We start from the raw sequence: 17,924 nt of genomic DNA, 5'->3' as shown, positions 1-17,924 counted from the left end.
ACACTGGCCCCCAGAACACCCCAATAGAAAGAAATCTATTTGGAGAGCTCCCTGATTTAGAAACCACTGCGCAGTGCATCTCATATATTGGTCTAGTTATCTGAACATTCCAACATAACAATGAGAACGAGGAAGAAGATTAGTCGTTATCACTTACACAAATGCATGGAATTTCATTTATATAAGATTTTGTTTTATTTGCATGTTAACGACTTTGATGTCTCGTCTAAATATTTTAAGCTGTTTAAAAAAAAACAACAACTTGTAATTCAAGTGCTTCACTGTCCCCCCGTCGTTTAATTATTTGAATATATATCCCCCTCCTCTCCACACGCACAGGTACTGGGTCCATTCTTACGTAGTGTACGATATCCATTAACTGAGACGCTATGCACTGATAACGCAGTGGCTTAACTGTTTTCAGAATTTGGAAACTATAGTACACTATGAGCTGTTCATAGAGTGATCAACTTTCATACAAAGCAACAAACGTAACAAACACATAGTGTCAAGCATTTATTTGTTTCAATTTTATTTCTATATAATTGTTAAAAGGCTTAAAAATTGTAACAATTTTTTTTTGTAATATACATTTTAAAAAAAAACGTACAAACTACAATCTATTTTCTTACGATGCATAGAAATCTGACAACTAAATTGATACAGGTTCTAACATGTTTGTTAAGGAGCTTAACGCGTTCTTCTAAACACTGTTCAAAAAGCTAATGTAAGAATACAATTGATACGTTTTGAGTTATGAGAGCTTTTGAGACACAGAAATAAAGAAATCTTCAATAGATGTAGAAAATGTTTTTCTATGTTAGGTACGTGTATTCCGGGTGGTTAATGTATGTACTGGTTGGAGATACCCGTAGACTGGTAGACGATACTAAAGTCATTGGCAGTATAATTAAAATAATTGTTCGTAGGTACTGGCGAAAATTGAAAGGGAGAAAAAACTAAAAAGATCAAATATTTACTCCATTAAAGATTAGAAGAAACAAAAGAAACTGCTGTAGAGTATTTTCAATGAAGAAACTCAAAGTCTGACACTAAAATGGAAGCTAGCCTAATGCTATAATATGTAAACAAAAAAGGATTTCGTTGCTTTAAGATTGAGTCAGTCAGACAGACAGTCCATCAACAAAAGCCGCACATTTTCTGACAGTTTTCTTTCGCCCAGGCTGCGTATTCGTTGGTGCAAACATTCTGACCGTAGTCCACACAGTCGGCTATCTTATCTGCACAGGTACTGGCTGCTGATGAAACAAAAGTAACAATTAGTTCTATAAGTCACATGGGATACCAAACACCAACAAGTAGTTCTTAAAGTCACGTGGGACAAGAAAGACTTAATAAACTGAAGTACTTTTATTTAATTATTTTTTTTTTACAAAAAAATGCTCCTAATATATGCTTCTATATAGTTCAAAATAGAAGAATTGAAATAATATGTACAACCTTTGCGACCGCAGTGTTAATCTAAAAATACTTGAATATGATCACAAATGACGTAAACATCATATTTTGCAACACTCTTCAGATCCATCCCTTCCGGCTTCCACCTTTTAAATCTCGCTTCCATTCAATATCCAAATTCGCAACATTTTCATTCACACCATGCTGCGCTACGACCGTAACACAGAAATAAGAGAGTGATCTTTCCTTTACTACTTACTACTCGTTTAAACTGTTGAGGGAAGAAGAGAATTATATATATAGATTTTTGACAGTAAAAGCTGGAAGATGTGGTTAACCATGTGGCTACCAATTTCAATATGGCAGCTTGCTTAGAAGTTTTAAGTAGCTAAATTCACTTTGAGTATCTAATCTTAGACCAGGAAAACAACGGCGGTTTGTCTTTAGAGCTGATCAAACAACACACTTATTACTCATAGTCTCGAGCGGAGTTTCACAAAGGTTTTCCGTAACGGAACTCTTTGAACATTCGGAGTATTTAGCGGAACACTGCTTATTTTTCTGGATTGTTTTTTTTTGTTTGTTAAAATAAAAATACTAGGTAATGACTTTTATGGTATTATATCAGCAATCTGCAGAGCTAGAGAGTAGGATCCTAGCAATGCTACTGAAGGATCCTAGGTATCACATTTAAAGACCGCATCACAAACCAAGAGATTTGAGACAGGGTTACTGCAGCGATTGGACCTCGTATCGTAACAAAACGCAAGCTAAAAATCTATGGTCATATTACAAGGTCTTCGGGGCTCGCAAAGACCTTCCTTCAGGGAACAGTACCAGGCAAAAGAAGAAGAGGCAGACAGAGAAAGCGAAGAGAAGACAACATAAAAGAATAGACGGGACTGTCATTGAAAGAGGCTCTAACTAAGGAGAAGAATTGAGAAAGACGGTCGCTGAATCTTGCATGGTGCGGTCCAACAGACTAAGGGATAGGTAAAGGTAAAAATTAGCTATCTGAATTCTAGGGTTGATTTATTTTTTTTTGTATTTACCTGCTGAGGCATCAGAAACTGTGTTGCACAGATGACAATAATTGGCACAATTAGCTTTAGCCCAATCTGCATAGTCTCCGCCACATATGCTTGCTCCGTATGCCGCGCAGTCACTACTGACATCAGTGCAGCTCTGCGCTGTTGGCTGGGAAGCAGCTGATGAAGTGCAGAGCCCGCAGTGCTTTGCACAATTGCTCTTGGCCCAATCGGCGTACTCTCCTTGGCAAATACTAGCTCCATATCCGCTGCAGTCCGGGCTGACATCAACACATGATGCATCAGGGGTTTGTGCCTCTTTGGAGCTGCAGAGGCCACATAAAGCCGCGCAGTTTTCGGATGCCCATTGGGCGTACTCTCCAGTGCACACAGTCTGTCCATACCCAGCACAGTCAGTGCTTTTGTCTACACAGGTTGAAGCTGAGGAAGTAGTGCTTTCTACTGCAGAAGTACACTTTCCACAGAACTTGGCGCAGTTCTCTGAAGCCCAGTCAGCAAACTCTCCAGTGCAAACACTTGTTCCATAAGATGTGCAGTCTTTACTCTTATCTTCACATACTGATGCCACAACACCTGTCAAGAAATAAAATATGTAGCAATGAAATATATAAATAGAATTAATTTAACATCAGTAACTTATCAATTCCGTAATATTATCTTCTAAAGACTTGAAACAACAGCAACGAATCTCATAATGAAATCATTATTTTCAAATTTTTTTTTTTCAAATTACTTTTGTACAGCCCATTTTTCAATCTTTTTGTGTCCCCGTAGGGGATGGGGTATCGGGGAGAAGGTTTCCATGCTGTCTTTAGGGGCTTAGTAAATACAACTCAGCTCGAATCAGGATTTCAACTGGAGCCCCCTGGATAGGTAGCGATTTATGCCACTCTGCCATACAACCCACAACAAAGATTACATTTTTGATCTATAGATTTCTGTTTTGTATGTTCAGAACACTGTTTAAAAAGTACATTGATTAAAACAAAGCAAAAAAAAATGCCCATCAAAAATGCACAAACGAGAATAAAAAGACTTCTTGATTACAATGAACTTACTTGTTGAAGCTGAGCAGAAGCTGCAAGTCAGTTTACAGTTAGTCTTGGCCCAGTCACCGTATTCACTGCAAAGAGTCAAACCATAGCCTCCACAATCAGAGCTGAGGTCCTTGCAGTCACTCGCAGCTACAAGTCAATGCAGTTTTCAAGGGAGATAAATAAAGCGAATAATGATTCAGTTTCAGAAAGATTCTCTAATACATACAACTAACAAGTCAAAGATCTAACCAGCCCTTAATAGGTTACAGAGTTTAATGAACTGTTAGATTTAGAGTTGAGTCACTTGTCAATGATACAATATTCCTGGCCACTGAGAAAGGGAAAAATGAGCTTGACTCCCTTTAAACAACCTATAGAATCATTTCATCTTACGAGAATTGAACCGAGTTTTTGAAATATATATATATATATATATATATAATATATACACAGTTAGTTGGCAGGAGATTTTGTCGACAATAAGATTAAAAACAAAATAAAATAGTATAATTTAATTCAGTGTTTCTCAATCTGAGATGAAACGAGACTATTGGTAGTTTTAAAAAATCCTAATTTTAATATTGATTCAGTATAACCTGTAGCCCCCAAGGGAAGAGGAAGAGGGCATTGTCCAGGAATACATGACGCCACGATTTGGAAGCAGATGCCAAGCAGATGGGTAAGATGTGAAAACAGTCTGAGAGACTTGACCAGAACCGAGACGTCTCGAGGAAGCTTGTTGCCCCAGACGGGACCACAGTCAGAGATAAGATAAGATGACAATGATTAACAATATTTAAATAAAAAAAATTAAGAGATATTGTTTCATCTAAGTAGGGCCCTTTTTTACAAGAGTGGCCTGAAACAAAATGGACTCAAACCGTCTTTCGTATGTCAGAATGGTCGAATTTCTGAGGAGAGTTGTACTATCATTCAGCTAACATCTTTTGTGTAACTAAATCCAGGCCCACTACAAGACGCCTTGCCCCAAAAGAATGTAATTCACGACAGATGACGTACTTTACAGAGGTGTATACACCGGACATGCCTTGAATGTATCTCATGAATAAACTCGTACCGCCCCTCCGCTTATTTTTGTTTTAAATGCTAATATGAATAGTATAATAAACATCATGAAAATGCATTTCTGTAGAGCTCAATAAAAAAAAGGACACAGGGGCTCCTCCTCGAGCCCACTGGTGGAGCAAGCAGTACCCCTAGATGACTAAGGGAGGCTGGTGGTGCAAAATTGTTTTTCACCGGATGGGGTTTAGTTTCATTAATCTGTGCTATGTTTTGTTCAGACACTTACCGATATTGGTGTCACAAACTGTCACCACACAGGCCTGTGTACTCTCGGGTTTTGTCTCCTTGCAGTTGGTCTCAGAGACATCACTTTGACCACTCACACACTTCACTTGTCTGGACTGAACACCGCGACCACAGGTCATTGAACACTGTACAGAAAATTTACATTAGTCCTTAGTTTACTTTTGGTTTTAGAAATATTGTTTTTTTTTTGTTTTTGTTTTTAAACACGCCAATGCGAAATAATAAAAACAGAAATAATACAATCGGTGACTATACTGCGTTGCTCAAATGACTAGAATATAGAGAAAACGATTGGAAGATGAGCGAAATTACAAGATTTTACGTTACGTTTACACTATGTAAGATAGCACTCTAGAACAAGGGGAAGATATAGTAATAAAGGAAAGAGGATTAGGCGCTTAGAACTTGGAATTTCACTTTTTCTCTCGGTAATTATTTTCCCATTGAATTATTCAATTTGCTGATTATCCTGTTATGATTAAACTTCCATTCTTTTTTTGTATGGAATCAGGAAATCTTATAGTAGGTTATAATTGTTGGAGAGAGCATGCACTTTTAATATAGCACAGATAAATGTGTATAAAATAATAGAATTTAATGGGGTCAAATCAGCGTTAGGAGAGTAAGAGCTAAGTGACGCCTGTGTATTTGCTTGGTGTCGCCTCTGTGTTTTCTTATTCAGAACTTTGGCCTTGGTATTGCTAATCTATTTAGAATTGTATGTGTCTATACATGTATATACGTCCTTACGTATGCCTGCTTGTCTGATTGGTCAATGTTTATAAAGTGATATATTTCTCACTGCTGATATGTTAAATACTGAATAACTTGCAATCCAGCAGAACTTACACTGGACCAGGACGATGTTTCCCAATGCGCGTCACAAGCGAGGACATTGCAGACTCGATTGTCGGCTGGCTTCTTATCCCCAGGACACTGATTCTCTGCCACGACTGTAAAGCCGCCATTTGCTTTCTGCACACAATTCACTTGTCTGGTTTGAGAACCTGAGCCACAGTTTTTACTACAGGCTCCCCACTCGCTTGCTTGCCACCTGTCATGAAATAAGTGTTGTATTATGGGTTAGGGTTAATGGGTGAAATATTTTTTTTGTTGTACAAAGAACGGGGCATACTGAAAACAAAACGGGAACTCTTACACCCCATCAAGTTTTCTCAATGCATCACCCATTATCACATTATTTTTTGTACTTCTTCTGTTATTGACTTTTTTTTTAAATTGTGGTTTTCAAGTGTTATGCATATAATTTATCTGTGTATATCCTATAGCCATATTACAAGGTCTTCCGGGCTCGCAAAGACCTTCTTTAAGGGTACAGTACCAGGAAAAAGAAGAAGAGGCAGCCAAAGAAAGCGATGTGAAGAACATAAAAGAATGGACAGGGCTGCCGTTGAAAGAGGTTCAATCTAAGGCTCAAGACAGTCGACAAATCTTGCATGGAGCCCCAACGGTCCAACGGACTAACGGATAGGTAAAGGTAAAAAAAATATATATTTGCCTTTCATTTATCTTAGTTTACATTTTATAACATTGAATTTTTTTTTCTGGCATGACCATTGACTTGGTTGATGTGAAAACTGTGCTTGTAAACCGAGATGTATTAAAATGTAAATTTTTGAAATGTCTTCAGAAAAGAAGATTATTGTCTGAGCCCTAATAGAGGGCGGTGGGCAAAGCTCAAACCTGAGGTCATCGAAACGACAGTTCGATGTGCATACCACTCGACCAGCCCACCAATATTCATATTAGATTAGATAGTGTGATAGCTTCTAGGTAAAGCAGTTTATTTTACCAGCATTTCTTTACTTTACTTTGATCAAGACAAATAAGAATAAAAGTTATACGACATGATCTGGGTATGTAAAGCGAAGGGGAATAATAAAGTGAAAATTATAGCAATGTCATGAATTTGTTTCTCTCCCCTTTCTTCTACAACTGATTCCACCACTAGATTTTGAAATGTATTCATGAGATTTTCATGAATGTTGCCTGTATACAATGGGCATTGGCTTAAAACAAATTGGTAACGTAACGGGCTTGAATCCTGGTGAAGACTGGGCGCCCATCTCTAATTAGTTGGGGAAAAGTAAATGCGGTTGGTTGTTGTGCTAGCCAATTGATACCCTCACTAACCGAGGGAAGCAGAAACAGATGACCTTTACATCATCTGCCCCATGGATTGCAACATTTGAACGGAAAATGTACTTTTACTTATATATATATATGAAACTTGTATTAAACTTTGACTAAACAAGGCATAAGCTTACTCGGGTTCGCATGGCTGAGGGTTGCACGGTGCTCCCAGAGAGTCAGGCTTGTGGAAGATGTTACAGAACTTGTCCTCAACGGCTTCATTGTCACTGATTCTGTGGCACAGAATTTCAACCAAATAGTTGCCTGTGGATGGACAACACGGTCAATGGAATGCACAAGTACATACCCCATCATACCCGGCTACATCTGTATAGAATTTAAACATTTCTCATATTTACTTACAGCGTGGTTCTCAAATTTTACTTCAAAATCAATCCTAAAATGTTTCACAGAACCATTTGCATGATCATCAAATTTATCTTAAAATAATCTTTAAAAACTAATATTACAACAATAAACAGTACGTTAGGTAAAGCTCTATCCCCCATTCCATCAAAGTAATAGGAACAAAACATAAACTGAATGTTCTATGCAAATGATGCACACACACAAATATGGATTGCACATTGTGAAGACTGATGAACTAGACGAGCTGAAGATAAGATCAGAACTATAATCTTGTTTTGAATGTAAGGATTGAGGGAAAACACATTCCGAAGTAAATGTCAAATAAATTGACATTTGTCTTTTAAAAACGAAGAGATGACGATGGCATATAGTGTCATGACATCGTGACCGACCTTAGGCATAGGCAAACAAAACTGTGGCCGAGGGCCTCCAATGGGTGAGGACCTGGCCCATGATTAACAGATAGTTTTTAGAGAAAACAAATTGCCAAACATGGATCAAATCTCAAACATAGAGGAACTGTATGACTCTATGTCTGCTAGCCTCGTTCTCAAACATAGCGGAACTGTATGGCTCTATGTTCTATCAAAGTTCTATGTCTGCTAGCCTGGCGCTAAGTCTCTAGTATGATTCAAGGTTTAGTTACGAACGTTTAGATTTACACTACATATGTTAGAATTAGAAGACCATTGTTTCTTCCTTTTGGTGAAATGTCGCAACGTTAGGTCTAGTCTAGTGATCATGAATCGTTAGGTCTAGTCTGGTGATCATGAAACGTTAGGTCTAGTCTGGTGATCATGAATCGTTAGGTCTAGTCTAGTGATCATGAAACGTTAGGTCTAGTCTGGTGATCATGAAACGTTAGGTCTAGTCTAGTGATCATGAAACGTTAGGTCTAGTCTGGTGATCATGAAACGTTAGGTCTAGTCTAGTGATCATGAAACGTTAGGTCTAGTCTGGTGATCATGAAACGTTAGGTCTAGTCTGGTGATCATGAAACGTTAGGTCTAGTCTAGTGACCATGAAACGTTAGGTCTAGTCTGGTGATCATGAAACGTTAGGTCTAGTCTGGTGATCATGAAACGTTAGGTCTAGTCTGGTGATCATGAAACGTTAGGTCTAGTCTGGTGATCATGAAACGTTAGGTCTAGTCTAGTGATCATGAAACGTTAGGTCTAGTCTAGTGATCATGAAACGTTAGGTCTAGTCTGGTGATCATGAAACGTTAGGTCTAGTCTGGTGATCATGAATCGTTAGGTCTAGTCTGGTGATCATGAATCGTTAGGTTTAGTCTGATGATCATGAAACGTTAGGTCTAGTCTGGTGATCATGAAACGTTAGGTCTAGTCTGGTGATCATGAATCGTTAGGTCTAGTCTGGTGATCATGAATCGTTAGGTCTAGTCTGGTGATCATGAATCGTTAGGTCTAGTCTGGTGATCATGAATCGTTAGGTCTAGTCTGGTGATCATGAAACGTTAGGTCTAGTCTGGTGATCATGAATCGTTAGGTCTAGTCTGGTGATCATGAATCGTTAGGTCTAGTCTGGTGATCATGAAACGTTAGGTCTAGTCTAGTGATCATGAAACGTTAGGTCTAGTCTGGTGATCATGAAACGTTAGGTCTAGTCTGGTGATCATGAAACGTTAGGTCTAGTCTGGTGATCATGAAACGTTAGGTCTAGTCTGGTGATCATGAAACGTTAGGTCTAGTCTGGTGATCATGAAACGTTAGGTCTAGTCTGGTGATCATGAAACGTTAGGTCTAGTCTGGTGATCATGAAACGTTAGGTCTAGTCTGGTGATCATGAAACGTTAGGTCTAGTCTGGTGATCATGAATCGTTAGGTCTAGTCTAGTGATCATGAAACGTTAGGTCTAGTCTGGTGATCATGAAACGTTAGGTCTAGTCTAGTGATCATGAAACGTTAGGTCTAGTCTGGTGATCATGAATCGTTAGGTCTATTCTGGTGATCATGAAACGTTAGGTCTAGTCTGGTGATCATGAATCGTTAGGTCTAGTCTGGTGATCATGAATCGTTAGGTCTAGTCTGGTGATCATGAAACGTTAGGTCTAGTCTGGTGATCATGAATCGTTAGGTCTAGTCTGGTGATCATGAAACGTTAGTTCTAGTCTGGTGATCATGAATCGTTGGGTCTAGTCTGGTGATCATGAATCGTCTCTATATATCGAGTAGACACCATCGGAGCAAAATGAATTGATCTGATTGGTTGATTTAGATATAGATACAGGACGGTCTACATTCATTACGTATTTTCTTATTTTTTCTTCTATTTCATTTGGGGCAACCCAATGCAGTTCGCCTAGGGCCTTCCTATTCGATTCGCTTAGGGCCTCCAGTTACCTAAGGCCGGCCCAGGTGACATCGTCTTCTAGAGTTGAATAAGACTGTAGATTGTTATGATTTAGGATTACTTTGTGATAAAAACAAAATACTCCGAGTTACCTCCGCCACACTGTACGTTACAGTCGGTATTGGTCGTTCTCCACTCGTACGTCCTGACGTCTGACACTGGGACGTTGTACTCGTAGCTGACGTCTGGCTGGAAACGTTGGTCAGCGAAAAATGTGAAAACCTGCGCACACAAAAATAAAATAAACAGAATGGTACAATTTCAATAACATGTGATTAATTGTATGATTGAATAAACTCAAATGGTATCTACGTTTTGTTGAAACACATTTGTTAATAAAAGGTGTTGATTTAGTGAAATGTAAATTTCTATATCGAATAGTGCCAAAACTCAATTCTCTTTTAAATATAGAACTTGTATATTTTTATTAGGTTAACATCCGCTGGGCATCAGTGCAAGGTATTTCATACAAATAAACATACTTAAGAGGTAAAAGCCCTGCTTACTTTTTGATGGAAAACTATCTTGTGTTTAGAGAGTTAATCTTATGAATTGTTTTTTATAATTGTACAGATAAACTTCTTATTGCATAGTTTACATGTTGAATGTAAACTTAAATCTTATGACAAGTTGAACTCTTTATTTAACATTAAGATTCTAGGCAAATAACCCAAGAACAGCTAGGATTGATATAATGTGTAACATGAACATCAATCACGACACAACACCAGTGACTCACCTGGGCCTCCACATCTTCGCTCAAAGCACCAACAACATCAATCACGACACAACACCAGTGACTCACCTGGGCCTCCACATCTTCAACCAAAGCACCAACAACATCAATCATGACACAACACCAGTGACTCACCTGGGCCTCCACATCTTCAACCAAAGCACCAACAACATCAATCATGACACAACACCAGTGACTCACCTGGGCCTCCACATCTTCACCCAAAGCACCAACAACATCGATGACCTCATCCTCGCCTGTCTCCCCCTTGCGGTAGTTGAAGGTCACGCCGTCATTGCTGTAGGTCTGGGAAGGGGAGGGCATGCTGGGGTCCTCGTTGATGATTGGTTTACCGTTAACTGACAGAGCTATTTGTTAGACACATAATAAGATTTGGACTTAGAGGAGCATATACATCTCTATTTATTTTAATTATTTTTTTTTTCAACTCACACTGTCCGTCTATCTGTCAGGTAAAAACTTTGAACACGTTATTTCTACCACACCCATTCTCGGATCAAGGTGAAACTTTGGCATAGACAATACAGGAATAAGTTTAAAATATTAACCAATAACTGGTTATTAATTATTATGTTTGATATCAACAAGGGAAATTAATCATTCAGTATTCAGATATGGGTAAATATGTTGTCGCCTTAAATACTTGTGCACGTTATTTCTCCAACACCCATTCTCGGATCAAATAGAAATTTTAAACAATTTTGTACTGTACCTAACAAAATACAAATCAATTTTAAAAAAATAACCAATCAGTCGATTACTTTTTCGCAATTTATTATTTTGTTTGACATTGAAGGGAAATAATTTCTACATTCTTGAGGAATATTGTTATAAATGTGAAGTTCTTACCCTTAGATAAGCTTTTTTTTTTTTAGGATTTTCTTTCATTTTGCTTGGGATTTTAGGTTGTAGTGATATACAAAGCTACTTACTCATTTTGGCCATTCTGTTTTTGTTTCTTAACTGTACTCCAGTTGTACCGCGAGGTAGCTGAATAATAGTTGACCATTCTAAAATAGTAAGAAATAAAAAAAAAATAGCTGTCAATTTTCTTGAAACGTTTTGCAGCTACAGTCTGTCGTTTTAGAGAACGTTGCCATCTGGATCCTAAGGACGTACGATGAATAAGAACGCCTCCTCCATCTCAGAATTGTTGACTTCAAAAGGCATTCCTGTGGTCCTTCTCCAGCCTCTCCCCCTCTCTTCCCATTAATCTAACCTCAGCTCTTATAACGTTTTTTTCCCTCAACTGAAAAATGTCTTCAAACTACGTCATTTCTGGACACGCTGATGTGTGCCACGGACATGCTGAATACCATACTGTTAATTACTGTTGAAGACTTCAAGCGCTGCTACCAAAAGAGGGAACAACATTTCTGTCGGTGTGTAGTTGTCCCTAGGGGAAACTAATTTGAATAGTATATCATTACTTTTTCTGTCACAGCTCGTATTTGTGACTTGAGAAGCGGATTTAATATGTTGAATATGGTTTATATATTTAACATAATAAAACAAGAGGGCTCTAAAACACAGCTCAAATCTAAAAGAGATTGGTGAGAACAGTAAAGAGACATAACTGGATTTTATTTTGTGTGTTGTCACTGGGGTAAGTAACTGAGAGAGGAAATACATACTCTGGGGCTCCCCTTGAGTTTTGGTTCCTTTCTTGACCACACAGGTGTCGTTAGAGCCCCCACACACTCCACACTTGTCAAATTTGTACATGGAATCAGAATGACCGTCACAGCTGTGGGCCTAAAGGGGAAGAAAAGAATGAGAGATACTTTATAAACTTTGTTCCATTTCAACCCTCAGTTTACATATCTCTTCTAGCAGCCTTCTATTTCCTCGCTACAGCCCAACTGCCAATAGTTTTCAGTTAACGTCACGGAAGTGTGACAGAAGTATATTTGTTATTACTTTTACTTTTTCTAGTGCTGGATTTAACTATGGTCAATATAAGCGACAGATTAGGGCCCCCAAGCAACCCAAAGATGGTTCCAGTGATGTTTTCAATCATTTTGAGGAAAGAGTGAAGAAAACAATGCCTTGTTGATTACATTGATCCCCTTTTGTTCAAATAACTTAGGGCCTTAGGAAGTCTAAATCCGCTCCTATTTTCTTAGAAAAATCAAGTTTCGATTTCTCTTAAAATTATTGAAAGCTTTAAATTCACCACAAAGTAAAAAAAAAAAAGATGATTGTAGAGACTTTTATTCTATTTAAGAACCTTCTTCCATTATTTTCATTTTTTTTTTAAATATAAATAGCCATACAGTGCGTTCTAGTTAAAATGTGTATGTCCAAATTAATAAAACGTATATAGCTTTTGGAAGAACACATGATGCATATCAAACAGTCTTTGTAATATAAGCTTGGGGTGTTCATATGAATATACTCGGATAAAAATATAAATATTGATGTCTTTATTTATTTGCTATTAAGTTAACTCATTGTACAAATAAAAGAGGATGATGACAATTACCTGGCAAGTTCCTTTGACACATCGATAGAAGTCGTGGTGTTGGTCACCAACACATGAGGTGCCATCCTTGTAGTTCTTACTGCCTTCCAGTGTACGTCTGAAGATCCTATCCCCGGGATTAGTCTGGCAGAGGAGGTAGCACTGCTGGGCACCTGTCGTGTGATACATTCAAAGAAGTAGCAGGTGGATTTATTTTTTTAGTAAATTCACAACAACTGTTTGATCACTCAGTTATTATGTAGTAAAAGCTTTATAAGTTAAACACTCGAATATTAAGTAATTAAATGACAGGCTGGTCCTATAGTATGCCCTCCAGATTGTCATCACGATGGGCGTGGGTTTTAATCCATATGTCCTGTTGTCCTACAGGAGTTTGGGCTTGAGTGTAGAAATAATCTTCATTTCTGATTAAGCCTCCAAAAGTTACAGAACAAACAAACATGTTGAATGCCATACTCTTTTTCTGAGCGCAGCAATCTTGCTTTAGTACTGGCCGACCTACCTATGAAAACATTTTTAACCAGGCTCAATATGATCACAGAAAACAAACAAATACGTTCTGCAAAGAAATTTTGATCCTCTTCAATTATTAGTTCAGATTTTTATTTTTAAAGCCAAATGTTATGGACACTTTACAAGATTGAACGAACTTTTAAAAAGAAATGTGAACAGTGAACGATAAACAAATTAGAGGGAGAAAGACAATAGACATCAAGGCGAGGATAAACATTTCCTTCATAGAGCTGTACAGAATAGAACTTGAAACGTGTAGGGAGCTTTGAGAGTGTCCAATATTGATGACTTAACAGTTCTCTCGAGGAAATAAAGTGTTAAGATCTGATAGAAGGAGAGAGACAAGATGTTAATTTAAATTCTTTTTTGTCCGTTTATTTGTTATCTTCTGGCACTGAACGCTAGACATTACATTGAGTTTTCATACACTGTCACGTGATTATAAGCATCAAGGTCAATGTCAAGTTTGTATGTTTAATAAACAGATTGTTTATATTTCAGGAAACTGCGGTAAATTTCCGATAATACTAAAAACAGCCAGTAAATGTGTTTCAAGTTTCTAGTAATTACTGCTGTGAATTTATTATTGAAGTTAAATTATATATTTATGGAGTGTATTCAAACTCTTTCAGATTTCAGCTTGTGGGTTAAAATGGTTTAATTATTTCCACAAACAAATATCTCCAGCAATTACACTGGAATTTGTGACATCTGGGTTAAATTTGAGATCAACTTCTGAACATTTCATGACGTTTTCAGCTTATAACCACTCAAATGTCTTCGTAATTTACACATATACAAATTTGATTCAGTTTTCATCCATAGCTCCATTCTCTCTTTGTCATCATAAAAATTGTATTACCAGCTTGATCCCATGGTAGCCAGTCATACACATGTCCATCCACTGTTTGATCTTTAGTAGCCTGGCACTGCAACTCTTTGAATTTGGCTTCGGAAGTGTTACATGCCTGTAAGAAGATCAACACCGTTTTTACTTCAATAAGTCTTATTATATGGAATTATTTGTCAAGGCAGTTTTATATGCACATACAGAAAAGCGGCGAACTACTACAATATTGAACTAGTATGCCACCAAGTGAATTAATATCTCTTTAAAAAATAATCAAAGTGTTTCGTTAAGGAAAAAGTTTAAAAGACACTGTGTTAAGGAATACCCATCATGTATCCAATTAACGAGGGTGTCATGTGTCCAATTATGACCTTGCAATCTACAGGGCAGATGATGTAAAGGTTATATGCCTCTGTGGCCCACGGTTATCGAGGGTGTCATGTGGCCAATATAACGACCAACAGCCTTTACTTTCCCTCAGCTGTTGTCAGAGCTGGTTGGACTCAGGCGCTCTAAAGAGGCCGAAATGAAAAATCCCAGTCTTCACCAGGATTCGAACTCTGGACACTCCATTTCGGAAGCGAAGCGCTTTACCACCCGGCTACTGGTTCAAATTAATTAGAGAAAATTTAAAAAGCTTATATATGCCTAGGAAACATAGATAAAAATGTTTTGAAATAATTATAATGATAAAAAAGGGCAAACCTTAACGTTGCATAAATTTGTCTTGATGCTCTCCCCTTCACAATCTTTTCCACCAAATCTCGGCCTGTTCAAAAGTGAATGGCAAATCATGTCAAGTACATCAGGGGAGGCTATAGCTCAATTGGTATATTTTGTGTTCTTACATCTTAAAACATATTTTAATATCCTCATCCCACATTTCTACCTAGAAGCCTAGTTCACTGAGCCTTCTCTTCTTCTGAGTCACTATGTCAATCAATGACTGACAAGGAGTACTTGGAATTTAGAAAGTATAATTATTTTTTTTTGGTTTTATTACCTCCCCTTGTTTCAATAAGAGCTGCCACAAAATGTTATTGATACTTTGACTTATGAATCTTTGACAACTACTTAACTTACTTTGGGTTGTCACAGGTTCTAACTTTCGTTCGAATGCCTCCTCCGCAAGTTCTTGAACACTCGGACCAGTGAGTAGGCCAAGCAGACCATCCTCCGTCAACAGGTTGAGGACCGTTGGCACCAATGTCGACACACTCAGCGTTAATACAATACTGTAAAGTAAACACATCAGTTAGTTAAATGTGACAGTGTGAGAAAGAGAAGTAGGTGATTTGTTTTTAAAAAAGTAGTCTAGGTACATTTGTATAACTAAGTTAGTCACAGTAGTCTAGGTACATTTGTATAACTTAGTTAATCATAGTAGTCTAGGTACATTTGTCTAGCTAAGTTAGTCACAGTAGTCTAGGTACATTTGTATAACTTAGTTAATCACAGTAGTCTAGGTACATTTGTATAGCTAAGTTAATCACACTAGTCTAGGTACATTTGTATAGCTAAGTTAATCACACTAGTCTAGGTACATTTGTATAGCTAAGTTAATCACAGTAGTCTAGGTACATTTGTATAGCTAAGTTAACCACACTAGTCTAGGTACATTTGTATAGCTAAGTTAATCACACTAGTCTAGGTACATTTGTATAACTTAGTTAATCATAGTAGTCTAGGTACATTTGTATAGCTAAGTTAATCACAGTAGTCTAAGTACATTTGTATAGCTAAGTTAATCACACTAGTCTAGGTACATTTGTGTAACTTAGTTAATCACAGTGATTTGTCTCTTTGTTTACGTTTTAATTTTGAAAATCCATTAATGTCAAAGACACATCACTTTAAGCAATCAAATGAAACACAGAAAGAAAAAGAAAAAGGTAGAGCGATGTGGAGAAACATGGAGCAGATTTTGGTGCCTACAGAAAAAAAATGTAAAGAAATTATTAAGAAAATATTTAAAGAAATGTAAAAATTGAAGAAGACAGCAAAAAAGTCAGTAGGCTTTTATTTGATCGAAAGGTCACTGTTACAAACTAGCTACAAACAAAATGTATATTACAAAAGCCTTAGATTGGAGATTAGATTCTGTACTGCACAGGAAATGATTATTCACTTATCAATACTTCAGCGTCCAGTATACAAAATAGCGCAAACAGATTGCAATTTATCTTTTCATGAAAATCCTCTGTGTATCAAAACAATAATTTCATTTAAGCTTCTTAATGGACAATGTACATAGGACAAAGAACGTAAGACATAGAACGTAGGGCATAGGCATAGGACGTAGGGCATAGGCATAGGACGTAGGGCATAGACATAGGACGTAGGGCATAGACATAGGGCGTAGGGCATAGACATAGGACGTAGGGCATAGACATAGGACGTAGGGCATAGACATTGGACGTAGGACGCTTGTATTAAAAAACAAGAAACGTAATTTTTTTTTTTTTGTTTAAGAAGAAGTAGGCCTTCTACTCTTATGAATACATAATATGACTAGGCCGAACACATCACATGACTAGGCCGTAACAAGTCTGTGAGAAGACTACGACAAGACTGTGTCAAGTCTGTGAATGAAAAGTCTGTGACAAGACTGTGACAAGACTGACACGTATGTGACAACACTGTGTCAAGTCTGTGAGAAGACTGTGAGAAGTCTGTGACAAGTTTGTATGTGACAAGTCTGTGACAAGACTGTGCTATAGAACACTGTAATAGTTCACTAAGAGGACTCAAACCTGTAAGTATGTGAAAGCAAAGAGAATCTATTTTCGTTTTGCTCAGATAAGTGTCAGAGCTAATAACTTTTCCACTAGGGCTTTAACTGTGTAAAAATGTTTGTTTTACATGTTTCGGATGTTCCTTCAGAGTTGAAGATAATTACTTCCTAGTCCAAACCTCCCGCAGGACGACGGGGGATGGGAGCGGGCAGGGTTTGAACCCGGGACCATCGATAAATCTGAACGACAGTCCAGCGTGCAAACCGCACGACCAGGCAGCCATCCAGCCCTAGTCATTTTAGTGTATTATATAGAACAAACCTTTCTCTGTGTACCTGGTCATTTTAGTGTATTATCTAGAACAAACCTTTCTCTGTGTACCTGGTCATTTTAGTGTATTATATAGAACAAACCTTTCTCTGTGTACCTGGTCAGTTTAGTGTATTATATAGAACAAACCTTTCTCTGTGTACCTGGTCAGTTTAGTGTATTATCTAGAACAAACCTTTCTCTGTGTACCTGGTCAGTTTAGTGTATTATATAGAACAAACCTTTCTCTGTGTACCTGGTCAGTTTAGTGTATTATCTAGAACAAACCTTTCTCTGTGTACCTGGTCAGTTTAGTGTATTATCTAGAACAAACCTTTCTCTGTGTACCTGGTCAGTTTAGTGTATTATATAGAACAAACCTTTCTCTGTGTACCTGGTCAGTTTAGTGTATTATCTAGAGCAAACCTTTCTCTGTCCACACATTGACCCGTCCATCATGGCACTCCCAGATTTGATGATACCATCAGCGTTGACAGGATCTACACACCAAAGTTGGCCACAAGGATCCTTACAGACAAACC

At 37.7% G+C, this 17,924-nt stretch overlaps 1 protein-coding gene across 2 annotated transcripts in view; it reads right to left on the bottom strand.

Annotated features, from left to right (window-relative positions):
* Positions 1 to 508: 508 nt before the first annotated feature.
* LOC106068221 (A disintegrin and metalloproteinase with thrombospondin motifs 1-like) overlaps positions 509 to 17,924 on the bottom strand; it is a 40,690-nt gene continuing 23,274 nt past the window's right edge. Inside the window, exons 11-25 of one of the 2 annotated variants that reach the window (XM_056040053.1) lie at positions 17,809 to 17,910; positions 15,422 to 15,573; positions 15,044 to 15,107; positions 14,351 to 14,456; positions 12,976 to 13,127; positions 12,125 to 12,245; positions 11,423 to 11,500; positions 10,671 to 10,837; positions 9,826 to 9,955; positions 7,126 to 7,255; positions 5,687 to 5,891; positions 4,818 to 4,962; positions 3,527 to 3,652; positions 2,472 to 3,041; positions 509 to 1,259 (exon numbers count right to left, since the gene is read on the bottom strand). In XM_056040053.1, the coding sequence (XP_055896028.1) occupies positions 1,141 to 1,259; positions 2,472 to 3,041; positions 3,527 to 3,652; positions 4,818 to 4,962; positions 5,687 to 5,891; positions 7,126 to 7,255; positions 9,826 to 9,955; positions 10,671 to 10,837; positions 11,423 to 11,500; positions 12,125 to 12,245; positions 12,976 to 13,127; positions 14,351 to 14,456; positions 15,044 to 15,107; positions 15,422 to 15,573; positions 17,809 to 17,910 (2,367 nt within the window). In that variant the 3' untranslated portion in view covers positions 509 to 1,140. The remainder of the gene's footprint in view (positions 1,260 to 2,471; positions 3,042 to 3,526; positions 3,653 to 4,817; positions 4,963 to 5,686; positions 5,892 to 7,125; positions 7,256 to 9,825; positions 9,956 to 10,670; positions 10,838 to 11,422; positions 11,501 to 12,124; positions 12,246 to 12,975; positions 13,128 to 14,350; positions 14,457 to 15,043; positions 15,108 to 15,421; positions 15,574 to 17,808; positions 17,911 to 17,924) is intronic. The other variant, XM_056040054.1, reaches the window with a different exon arrangement.

Source organism: Biomphalaria glabrata, chromosome 9 (genome assembly GCF_947242115.1).
Source record: "Biomphalaria glabrata chromosome 9, xgBioGlab47.1, whole genome shotgun sequence".
In the NCBI taxonomy this organism is placed as follows: domain Eukaryota; kingdom Metazoa; phylum Mollusca; class Gastropoda; family Planorbidae; genus Biomphalaria; species Biomphalaria glabrata.
This window is presented reverse-complemented; position numbering and strand designations above follow the sequence as displayed.